The sequence below is a fragment of the Trichomycterus rosablanca genome, chromosome 4 (genome assembly GCF_030014385.1).
Source record: "Trichomycterus rosablanca isolate fTriRos1 chromosome 4, fTriRos1.hap1, whole genome shotgun sequence".
NCBI lineage: Eukaryota > Metazoa > Chordata > Actinopteri > Siluriformes > Trichomycteridae > Trichomycterus > Trichomycterus rosablanca.
In genome coordinates this window covers 5,569,767-5,582,647 of record NC_085991.1, presented here as the reverse complement: position 1 = coordinate 5,582,647, position 12,881 = coordinate 5,569,767, and the positions used below count along the sequence as shown (strand labels likewise).

General features: G+C 42.9%; 1 protein-coding gene across 1 annotated transcript in view; it reads left to right on the top strand.

Annotated features, from left to right (window-relative positions):
- The window catches only part of asap1a (ArfGAP with SH3 domain, ankyrin repeat and PH domain 1a), an 80,205-nt gene that overhangs the window by 43,895 nt on the left and 23,429 nt on the right, over positions 1-12,881 (top strand). Inside the window, exons 5-11 of the mRNA XM_062993867.1 lie at positions 1,726-1,800; positions 5,962-6,011; positions 6,199-6,328; positions 7,682-7,767; positions 8,696-8,771; positions 8,920-9,006; positions 11,414-11,514. Of these exons, the coding sequence (XP_062849937.1) occupies positions 1,726-1,800; positions 5,962-6,011; positions 6,199-6,328; positions 7,682-7,767; positions 8,696-8,771; positions 8,920-9,006; positions 11,414-11,514 (605 nt within the window). The remainder of the gene's footprint in view (positions 1-1,725; positions 1,801-5,961; positions 6,012-6,198; positions 6,329-7,681; positions 7,768-8,695; positions 8,772-8,919; positions 9,007-11,413; positions 11,515-12,881) is intronic.

Below are 12,881 nucleotides of genomic sequence, written 5' to 3'. Positions count from 1 at the left end.
TGAATCCTGGCTCTGCCATGCAGCCACTGTTGGGCCCTTTCAGCTTCAAGTATGCAGTACAATGGCTAGCCCTCCAATCTGATATGTGGATGAAGAATTTAATTGTACTGTAAAAAGGGTAAGTAGCCCAAGGCACCTGTACAGATGTTCAGGATCAATGTGTGACTCTCCGTGCGCAAGACCGACCTCACATGCGAATAATTCGAAGTATGGATGAATAAGAAGGGGGGGGTTGTAGTGCGCATGTGTCTGAGGGTGCGTGTGTCAGGCAAATATACCCCCTCAGACATGATTGGGGTCCCCAGCAGTGGAAGACTGATTAGCAATGCTAAAATAGGGAGAAAAAGAGAAAAAGTGTATAAATAAAATAGTAAATAAAGACTTGTTATGCAGCAGAGGGTTTATGTTCTGACCTGTTCCTCGCTGCAAATTATCTTTAACTGTCCCAAGGTTATGGGATCTCTTCTGATGGACTTAAAAGGTCAAACATCCTAAATCGAGAGATAAGGCAGTCCATGCAACCACCTTCAGCTCTTAATTTAAATTGGATATATGTTTGTGAGCTCATGTGGCATGATGATCAAGGGCAGTTGTAGCCTAGCGGTTAAGGTACTGGACCAGTAAGCAGAAGGTGGCTGGTTCAAACCCCATCACTGCCAGGTTGTCACTGTTGAGCCCCTGAGCATAGCCTTTAACCCTCAACTCTTAGACAATTTTTCTGTAACTCGCTTTGGTTAAAGGCGTCTGCTAAATGCTGAAAACGTAAATGGTAGGTTACATTCCGCACGTCCTCTTTTAATTACGTTATAAGTATTGAGGTCGTTGGCAGTTAATAAAAAGGCAGCTAGTGTGAACGTACCCTAAGATTAATTATCAGAACAGTCCAGCTAGGATAATGAAGTCTGCTGATTAGTTTGTTTGATTTTATTGATTGAACGTTCTCCACTTTTTCATTATTGACCCAATTTGTAGGGATGTAACGATACACTCTACACACGATGTGATGCGATTCATGATACTGGGTTCACGATACAATTTTTTCCCGATTTTTTTAAACAAAATTAAATTAAAGACGAATTATAAGAAAGTTTTCTTTTAATATTTTTCTTAAAAAAAATAAAAAATGAAATGCTGTATTTGTGATTATCTTTTATTTTTCTAAATAATGAATGCCCTTTTATTTTTGAGGTAGGTACAAACTATGCAAAACAATGCTGCACATTTCCCTTTTTGTGTAAAAAAAACTGAAATTAAATAAATCCCACATTAAATAAATAAATGAGTTATACAAATAAAGAAAGTATACTCACATAAATACATTTGACTGGAAAATTCCGAACCTGGCAACCCTGTAGTGACGTCAACCAGGCGAGGTGAATAGCGCCAGTGCCCTCTGCTGTTTAAAGTGAATATCGATTCATTATACATTAAACCGATTTGAACCGTTACACATATGATTTGATTTTTAACTGTCTTGTGGTGCATCGTTATATCCCTACCAATTTGTAATTTGCAAAATGAAACATTCAAAGGAAAAAAAAATGCAGCCCTGGTGACATTTTATCTATCGATGTTTCATACAGAAATCACCTGAATAAACAGTCAAGTCTCACAAAAACACACTGATCGAACTAAATAATAAGCAGAAATGGCCTGAAATAAACTTTCGGATCTTTAGACTCTGTATTTGTGTAACACTGAACTCTTTCTTTCATCCATTCACAGCTCCAGAGCCTGAGCCACAACGTCATCTTCACCCTGGACTCTCTGCTGAAAGGCGACCTCAAAGGAGTGAAAGGGGTGAGTTTCCTGCTTCCCTAATTGGAAAGGAGTCTCTTTAAAGAAGGCGCTGATTTACGGCACCATCCCGAGTGCTTTGGTGAGACGGAGTTGCGCTGTAAATCTCTCGGAGGTTGAATTAGAGAGCGCTCCACGTCGGGCCTTAACAAAACTAATGGGTGCTAGAGCCGGTGGTAAACTGTGTAGCTGCGTGCTGGTGTTCGAGTGCCGGGATAGAGTAGAGTAGAGGAATCTAGCTGAATGAGATTGTAAATAGTGTGATGACCACAGAGAAATCTTAGTTATACTTAATCATGATCGCTAATGAGAAGTTTGGGGATTGTGCTACAGTATTAAATTACTTTTTTTTTTTTTACCATAAATAAGTTAATAAAAACAATTTAATGATCTGTTTTGATCCCTTTTTTAATGTCCAGGAAGATACTAAAATAAGTCTAGTAACATTTCTTTACCTATATCTACGAGTAAATGTGATAATATACAAAGATCAGGCATAACATTATGACCACATTTCTAACATTGTGTTGGTCCCCCTTTTGCTGCCAAAACAGCCCTGACCCGTCGAGGCATGGACTCCACTAGACCCCTGAATGTGTGCTGTGGTATCTGGCACCAAGTTGTTAGCAGCAGATCCTTTAACTCCTGTAAGTTGTGAGGTGGGGCCTCCATGGATGGGACCTGTTTGTCCAGCACATCCAACAGACGCTCGATTGGATTGAGATCTGAGGAATCTGGAGGCCAAGTCAACACCTCAAACTCGTTGTTGTGCTCCTCAAACCGTTCCTGAAGCATTTTTGCTTTGTGGCAGGGCGCATCATCCCGCTGAAAGAGGCCACAGTTATCAGGGAATAGCGTTTCCATCAAAGGGTGAACATGGTTTGCAACAATGCTTAGGTAGGTGGGACGTATCAAAGTAACGTCCACATGGATGGCAGGACCCAAGGTTTCCCAGCAGAACTTTGCCCAAAGCATCACACTGCCTTCGCCTTTCCATAGTGCATCCTGGTGCCATGTGCTCCCCAGGTAAGCGACACACATGCACCCGGCCTTCCAAGTGATGTAAAAGAAAACGTGATTCAGCAGACCAGGCCGCCTTCTTCCATTGCTCCGTGGTCCAGTTCCGACGCTCACTCAGCATGGGCACCCTGACTGGTCTGCAGCTATGCAGCCCCATACGCAACAAACTGTGATGCACTGTGTATCCTGACACCTTTCTATCAGAACCAGCATTAACTTCTTCAGCAATCTGAGCTACAGTAGCTCATCTGTTGGATCGGACCACACGGGCCAGCCTTCGCTCCCTACGTGCATCATTGAGCCTTGGCCGCCCATGACCCTGTCGCCGGTTTACCACTGTTCCAACCTTGGACCACTTTTGATAGATACTGACCACTGCAGACCGGGAACACCCCAGAAGAGCTGCAGTTTTGGAGATGCTCTGACCCGTCGTCTAGCCATCACAATTTGGCCCTTGTCAGACTCGCTCAAATCCTCACGCTTGGTCATTTTTCCTGCTTCTAACATCAACTTTGAGGATAAAATGTTCACTTGCTGTGTAATATATCCCACCCACTGACAGAAACACTCTTATACTCTCCTACACAGTCTCTAACAGCAAATCAAGTAGTTCATTGCTAACTGTTTATATTAGCTACTGTTTAATATGGAAGAAAAGGTAAGTATTGGGACACCCCTTCTAATCATTAAATTCACATATTTCAACACAGGTCTAGGTCACTTTATGCTGATGTCTGTGTGACCAATGGTCAGTCCTAAAACTAAATAATGTAACGCTGTTGCAGTTATGATGCTAAACACGAAGCTGTTATTTGATTCCAGCCTCTAAGTGCCTTTGAAACGGCTGTTTGCTTTCGCGTTACGCTTAGCTGGCAAAAGCATCCTGCAGCATCAGCTGAATTTCAGAAAGGAAGTGATGATCCTTCTATTCTCCTGCCGTGCCGTGTAGCCCAAGTGGTTTTACATCTGACCTCTCCTCTTTCTCACGCTTTCATTTTCTGTCCGTTTGCTCTTTCTTCTTGCCCTTTAGTGTATGAGCCAGCAGAAAAGCACCGGATATGGCTCCTGAAAGTAGGAAGTACAGTCCCTGTGGGATGCCCTGAGCTCAGGACAGAACCCAGCCCTACGCCGAGCATATCTGTCATGATATTTGTTTAGTTTCCTGCTTGCTAGCTAACGGAGAACTCTTTAACCAGTCAGTTTCCATTCTCTTCTTCTTATGCTGGTTTTTATACTTATATACGAGGGATCTTTTGTAAGAAGTTTCTGCACTGAGTAGTAATCGGTCGTATCTGAGAGACTGAGAGACGCTTATAGTCTGGATTTAGCGCCATCTGATTCACACCGATAATAATTACAAATATAGTGGATGAATGTGGAGCAATGACCGGAGTTCTTTTTAAATGTAAATAAATTCTCATTGATTTTTTATATGTATAAATGTATAATTATACAAGTGTCATTTATTTGTAAATTTGGGCTCGTTAGTGACAATTTTTCCCACTTTTTCCCCCCAATTTTCTCCCCTAATCTAGTCGTGTCCAGTTACCCTGATTGCGTCCTCTATACTGATTCGACCCTTCACCGCTGACTGAGGACGCCTCTCAACTGACATACGCTCCCCCTCCGGCACGTACAGTCAGTACAGACTGCATTTTTCACCTGCACGAGTCGAGTTCATACACTTGACGGGCACTGTGTACGGAGGCCACACCCCCATCAGCATTATTCCTCAGCCCTGTGCAGGGGCCATCAGTCAGCCAGCAGGGGCCGCAGTCGCACCAGTTATGAGGACCTATGATCCGACTTTCTTACCCTCTAACAACAGCCAATCGTTGTTCATGCTGCCGCCCAGCCTAGTCGGAAAGGCAGAGCTGAGATTCGATACGATGTATTCGAAACCCCAACTCCTTAGCGGCCCTCGTTAGTGACAATTTAAGTGTTTTTGGTACACAGAGGGAGACGTTAGCTGGCATGCTAGCGAGTTGTGTCGCCTCAGCCATTGGTTTGAATGACCTGAGGCTAAACGTGTTAGCTTAGTAAGCTAAATCTGGGGTGACGTGATCGCTGTCTAAGTAGTGCGTCTAAATAATCTGCCTTATAAGTTCAGTGTTATATTAAAATCTCTACAAAGCAAACAAGGCAAAACTCTAGGCCTGGATTAAGAGAAACATATTTCAGTAGATTCAGTAGATTTTTCAGTAAAATCCTGTTTCGTAATGAATCCACGACTTATGGCTGTAAGATAAAGCTTTATTTGGGAAAAGAACATGAGACAGTTACCACTATGTCAAAACAACAGTGATGGCAGGAATATTTAAGTCTGGATGTAGTTGGCCTTTCTCGGAGACTTTCTCACAGAATCATCACCTTGACAAATAAGAAGTAACTTTTTTTTTTTTTAATTATTAAAAAATACATAAAAAGGATTCATACTGCAGCAGGCTAACAACCAGAAACACAGCTCACATGTTTTTCAGTAACATATCGATCACCAAAGAATATTAAGTAGTGCTGACTGTTGTGGACTTTCCTCCACAGTCTATTGACCTGAACCTCATCAAGCATTTATGGGGGCAAAGCATTAAGCAAAGCATTAAGTAAAATCACATGATGCTTTTTGGATTGTTGTGTATCATGCATGGATGACATTTTTGGAGTTTATTTTTTGTTATTAAGCTCTGGCATTAGATATTTGATCACCATGTAGTGGGGAGTTGTTTGGTGCATGTGTATGAGCATAAGTAGTATTTGTGATAAATGCTTGTATTATAATGTTTGATCAGGCATAACATTATGACCACCTCCCTGTTTCTACACTCTGTCCATTTTATCAGCTCAACTTACCATATAGAAGCACCCTATATGGTGCTTCTTTTACCCTGTTCTTCAATAGTCAGGACCCCCACAGGACCACCACAGAGCAGGTATTATTTAGGTGGTGGATCATTCTCAGCACTGCAGTGACACCGACATGGTTAGTGTTAGTGTGCGTTGTAAATTTTTTTATGGTATTACAAATGGCCAAACGTCACTTTATCGTTAAAGTAAATAATGTGTTTTTTTCTAAATAATGTACAGTTTACTACCAGGTACAATTTGCTTAGATTTTAATTAGATTTACATCATATTTGTCGTTCACAGGATCTCAAAAAGCCCTTCGACAAAGCCTGGAAGGACTACGAAGCGAAGTTGTAAGTAGTTTTATGTTTTTATTACTATTACTAGTGTTTCACCACGTTCTGCCCTCTAGATGCAAAGCAATCCACAGTAATGAAAACTCAGTAATCAATATCCGCTTTATACGATGCTGTAAACGACCACAGACAGTCAGAACTCAGACGATATGTGTTTTGATCCCGTGTGGATGTGTTTGCACAGTACGAAAATCGAGAAGGAGAAGCGAGAGCACGCGAAGCAGCACGGGATGATCCGCACCGAGATCACCGGGGCCGAGATCGCAGAGGAGATGGAGAAGGAACGCAGGATCTTCCAGCTGCAGATGTGTGAGGTGAGCATGTCGCAGATGTTCAAACACGCTGTGTGGTCAAAAGTATTGGGACACCTGTTCTAATGTTTGAGTTTGTGTGTATAAGACACAATTGCAAACGGGTGTAATAAATCAGGTATATAAAGGAAATAAAGTGATATTCTTTTAACCTTGCAGAAACAGTTTAGGGAAGGCCCTGTCCTGTTCCAGCATGACTGTACCCCTGTGTACAAAGCTGAGTGTCCTGCACAGAGCCCTGACCTCAGCCACACTGTACAGCTTTGGAATGAACCGGAACGTCAATTGAGGCCCAGCCATACAAACCCTGTCAGATTTACTGAATGGGCACAAACTCCCACAGACATTCATTCATTTTCTTATCCGCTTATCCAGTTAGGGTCGCGGGGGGTGCTGGAGCCTATCCCAGCTTTTCAATGGGCGCAAGGCACACAGTAACACCCAGGACGGGACGCCAGTCTATCACAGGGAAGACACACACACACACACACATACACACCCATTCACTTATAGGGCAATTCAGTGTCTTCAATTAACCTGGCTGCATGTTTTTGGACTGTGGGGGGAAACCGGAGCTCCCGGAGGAAACCCACGCAGACACGGGGAGAACATGCAAACTCTGCACAGAAAGGATCCCCCCTGGGGATCGAACCCAGGACCTTCTTGCTGTGATGCGACAGTGCTACCCACTAAGCCACTGTGCCGCCCACGGTGGCTAAGTACAGTAGGTAGCACTGTTGCCTCACAGCAAAAAGGTCCTGGGTTCGATCCCCACGTGGGGCGGTCCGGGTCCTTTCTGTGCGAAATTTGCATGTTCTCCACTTGTCTGTGTGGGTTTCTTCCCACAGTCCAAAAACATGCAGTCAGGTTAATTGTAGACACTGAATTGCCCTATAGGGTATTGGTGTGTGTGTATGTGTGTCTGCCCTGCGATGGAATGGCGCCCTGTCCAGGGTGTTACTGTGTGCCTGGCACCCATTGAAAAGCTGGGATAGGCTCCAGCACCCCCCCTCGACCCTGACTGGATAAGCGGTTAAGAAAGTGAGTGAGTAAGAAGCCTTATCAGAACAGCCGCTTTTATTATAGCTGAAATATTCTAGCTTATGGTCGGGTGTCCAAATACTTTAAGCCATATACCATATGTGTTTCTTGTTTTACCTCATGCACGTTCCGTGTGGCTGTGATTCCACAGCAGGTGGTTTGGAGTGAGCAGATCATTACGTATCATCTGTTCCCACTGAGGCTCCTCTGAGACGTACACCGTATTTAAGGAATACCTCATAACAGGGGGTTTCATCACATGTGTGGTTCTGACTGCTTGCTTTGTTCCGTCTGTTTGCTTGTTTCTGTGAACAGTACCTGATCAAAGTGAACGAGATTAAGACCAAGAAGGGAGTGGACCTCCTGCAGAACCTCATTAAGTATTATCACGCACAGTGCAAGTAAGTACGCTTTGTGTTGTTCAGCTCTTCCCCCAGCAGCATACATATATACACCGATCAGCATAACATTAAAACCACCTCCTTGTTTATACACTCACTGTCCATTTTATCAGCTCCACTTACCATATAGAAGCACTTTGTAGGTCTACAATTACTGACTGTAGTCCATCTGTTTCTCTACATGCTTTGTTAGCCGCCTTTCACCCTGTTCTTCAATGGTCAGGACCCCCACAGGACCACCCTAGAGCAGGTATTATTTAGGTGGTGGATGATTCTCAGCACTGCAGTGACACTGACATGGTGGTGGTGTGTTAGTGTGTGTTGTGCTGATATGAGTGGATCAGACACAGCAGCGCTGCTGGAGTTTTTAAATACTGTGTCCACTCACTGTCCACTCTATTAGACAATCCTACCTAGTTGGTCCATCTTGTAGATGTAAAGTCAGAGACGATCGCTCATCTATTGCTGCTGTTTGAGTCGGTCATCTTCTAGACCTTCATCAGTGGTCACAGGACGCTGCCCACGGGGCGCTGTTGGCTGGATATTTTTGGTTTTTGGACTATTCTCAGTCCAGCAGTGACAGTGAGGTGTTTAAAAACCTCCAGCAGTGCTGCTGTGTCTGATTCGCTCATACCAGCACAACACACACTAACACACCACCACCATGTCAGTGTCACTGCAGTGCTGAGAATGATCCACCACCCAAATAATACCTGCTCCTGACCATTGAAGAACAGAGTGAAAGCAGGCTAAAAAGTATGTAGATAAACAGATGGACTACAGTCAGTAATTGTAGAACTACAAAGTGCTTCTATATGGTAAGTGGAGCTGATAAAATGGACAATGGTGGTTTTAATGTTATGGCTAATCGGTGTATATACACTAAAGCGACCATTTCCTTTTTTTTTAATTTAAAATTGTTTTTAAGCTTTTTCCAGGATGGCTTAAAAACTGCAGACAAGATGAAGCAATACATCGAGAAGTTAGCAGCTGACCTTTATAACGTGAGTGTCCCTCTCAGCCCCTCTTTTGTTTTCACTTACGTTGTGCCTAAAACTGCCGGACTGTACCGAGGAAAGCAGTAATTTGATACCGTGACTCAGCAGTAATTTTATACCGTGACTCAGCAGTAATTTGATACTTTCATTTCAGATCAAGCAAACCCAGGACGAAGAGAAGAAACAGCTGACCGCTCTCAGAGACCTCATTAAGTCCTCCTTACAGCTGGATCAGAAGGAGGTAGGTACAGGAGTGCTGGAATTCCCCAAGTTATCGTTATAGGTCCGCTTCAGATGAAAACCCAGCCAATAGTGGCTTCGGATTTTGACCTCATGTATGTTTTGTGTGCGTTAGTGACAGACTTTAATGCAGCGGTCCCCAACCACTGGGCCACGGGTCATTTATTACCGGGCTGCACAGAAAGAATAAATAATTAGAGATCGCTACATCAGCAATGAAAACACTACTTTTTCATGGGTGTTATTGTTTCTAATCACCCCTAGGTGGGAGCAGCATCTTGTTGCAGCGAAAAAAAAGCTCATTTGTGAGTAGTACAGTTATTCTATTTTAAATCCCCCCACCGGTCTGTGAAATTATATCTTATATGGAACCGGTCTGTGGTGCAAAAAAGGTTGGGGAACACTGCTTTAATGGATAATATGAGCAATCCAGATTGTCCTGTCATGTCATGTCACTACACCGTCCTCACTTTGTGATGGTTGGCTGCACAGATGGGTCAGCTTTCTCCAATGCACTCTGTCTCATATCCACTGAGAGTCCTGTCATAAGCCTGCCTTCAATGTTGTCATGTGGGTCACTATCAAAGTAACACGATCAAAGTAACTTCACTTGCAGGACTTAACATGGTTCATTAGCTCCTGTTCTGTTCTGGCCATCTCGTAAACTCGCTCAGTGGTGATCATCTTCATCTATGAGATTTTCAGCAGTTTTGTCTTTTTTTCCTCTTTCTTCAGTGTCCAGACTTCAACTTCATGCAGACTGAACTTAGTTTTAAAGATCTGAGTTCACTTTTTATGAGTAGGATTTGTTTTAAGTGACATTTGAAGCCTGCAGAGAACTACAGAGCGAACGGCTTTGTGTTGTTTGCAGATTTACATGGTCTGATATGGGCTTTTTTTTTACGAGGTAGTTCCAAGTGTTTGATGTTTTATGGGCTTGATTTAAAGTCCCTTCTTAAGCACAGTGCTCTGGTTTCAGGTGTATATGTTGTGTGTTCTTATCTGCATTCAGCACATTAAATCAAATCTTCTGCATTGTAGAGCATTTCTGACTCTCTTCTGTCTCTCTCTATTTTACTGCCTTCTGACTGAAGTCTAGGAGAGTAAGTGCACATAAGTGATGTTTTGTTGTCCGACTGTGAACGTTTCTACAGTTTCCGAGCATGAGTGGATTTTTTTAAAATAACACACACTGTTATATCATATACAACATATTTAATATCATACACTGATTTAAGTGCTATATAGGAAAATAGCATTTTATATTTAGGCCTTATATATTATACCCTGATCAGCCATAACATTAAAACCACCTCCTTGTTTCTAAACTCACTGTCCATTTTATCAGCTCCACTTACCATATAGAAGCACTTTGTAGTTCTACAATTACTGACTGTAGTCCATCTGTTTTATTTTTTATTATTTGGGTGGTGGATCATTCTCAGCACTGCACTGACACTGACATGGTGGTGGTGTGTTAGTGTGTTGTGCTGGTATGAGTGGATCAGACACAGCAGCGCAGCTGGAGTTTTTAAACACCTCACTGTCACTGCTAGACAGAGAATAATACACCAACCAAAAGCATCCAGTCTACATCGCCCTGTGGGCAGTGTCCTGTGACCACTGATGAAGGTCTAGAAGATGACCGACTCAAACAGCAGCAATAGAGCGATCGTCTCTGACCTTACATCTACAAGGTGGACCAACTAGGTAGGAGTGTCTAATAGAGTGGACAGTGAGTGGACACGTTGTTTAAAAACTCCAGCAGCGCTGCTGTGTCTGATCCACTCATACCAGCACAACACACACTAACACCACCACCATGTCAGCGTGACTGCAGTGCTGAGAATGATCCACTACCTAAATAATACCTGCTCTGTGGTGGTCCTGTGGGAGTCCTGACCATTGAAGAACAGGGTGAAAGCAGGTTAAAAATGTATGTAGAGAAACAGATAGACTACTGTCAGTAATTGTAGACCTACAAAGTGCCTCTATATGGTAAGTGGAGCTGATAAAATGGACAGTGAGTGTAGAAACAAGGAGGTGGTTTTAATGTTATGGCTGATCGGTCAGTCGAGCACTGATAGTGGTCAAGAAAGCCTTAATTGATGTTCAAGTTAATTCTAAAGCTGTTCAGTGGGGCTGAGGTCAGGGCTCCACTGCCAGGTTGCCACTGTTGGGTCCCTGAGCAAGACCCGTAGCACTTAATTGCTCAGATTGTGTCTATACATTTTTAATCACTATTAATTGTCAGTCGTCGACTGTAGTTAAAAATTGTGACAGGCCTGTTCGTATCCTTGAATCTGTTTAATATCATGAATGCTGTTAGGTCTGTGGGTCATGTGTGTGTGTGTGTGTGTGTGTGTGTGTGTGTGTGTGTGTGTGTGTGTGTGTGTGTGTGTGTGTAGGACTCACAGAGCAAGCAGAGCGGCTACAGTATGCATCAGCTTCAGGGCAATAAAGAGTTTGGCAGTGAGAAAAAGGGCTATCTGATGAAGAAGAGCGTCGGGTGAGTCTCCCTGCCGCTAATTCCAGCAACACTGTACCGAAATCCACAAAAAATAATCACATATCATATCATTGACTAATTGATCATTTCAACCTTATTTCAGACATCTGTGTCCAGCATATGCAGTGGTGTGAAGAAAGCACTCGCCCAGTTTCTGTTATTGTGGATTTCTCACGCTGAATAATTTCAGATCATTAATGCCAAATATGATTTAACAATATGAGTAGGCTGTAAACCAGATCTGGCCACTAGGGGGGGCTTTGGTTTAGTTGTTATCGAGCACAGTGCATTCATTTATTCACAATTTATTTACCCCATTCACCCCTCCCCCAAATACAGAAAATAAAATGGCCCATTTGGATTTATTTTTTCCCCCTAATGTTTTCCCAGCAATATTGTCATATCCAATTCCCGATTGTAATTCGCCTCTACTGCTCCTGACCTCCACTTCTGACCATAGAGGGTCGCAACTGCCACACGTCCCTTATGGTGCATGTGCCGTACCGATCTCTTCTTTTCACCTGCACAAGACGGGTTCTTATGAAGATATGTATCGCGTACTGAGAGTCACGCACCAATCCCCATCATCACCCATCATTCCTCAATTTATCATTGTGTAGGTGCTATCGATCAGCAGCAGTTATTAGGAAAGGCTGTTCAGCCACCATCCTGCCCTATACAGACACACAGCCAATTGTATGTCTGTGTAGTTGCCCGGCTGGGTGATAGTAAATCTCAAGAGCTCGTGATCTCTTTTGAAATCTTTTTTCCCAATCTTGTCAGATCCAATTACCCTATTGCATTACGCTTCCTCTCTACTGATGTTGACCTCCACTCCTGACTGAGGAGAGTCGTGACAAACACACGCCCCCTCCGACACGTGTGCAGTAGCCGACTGCATCTTTTCACCAGAGACGAGTTCATATGAGGATCGGTCTTGCACATGGAGAGTCACACACTCCTCCTCATTATCCCTCGTCTTTGTGTAGGCACTAGGGCTGGACGATATGGCTAAAATTTATATCTTGATATAACTCCTAATTTCGGTCGATACGATATAATTCCGATATCGATATGAATAATACAAATGTCAGAAAAACTGCCAAGAACACCAACATTGAAAGGCTGTACCTGCGAACCTCTGAACCCTGCAAACGTCTATGAAATCTCACCCTTTACAACTACATAATATTTTAGAAATAATAATAAATTAGCTTTTACCTTTTACTTGTATTCAGCATTTGTATACAGAGAAAAACACGACATCATTCTCAATTAAACATAAGCTTTGACAATATATAATATAATATATTAACATATGTCTTAACCAGAGGTGGAAAGAGTACTAAAATATTGTACTCAAGTAA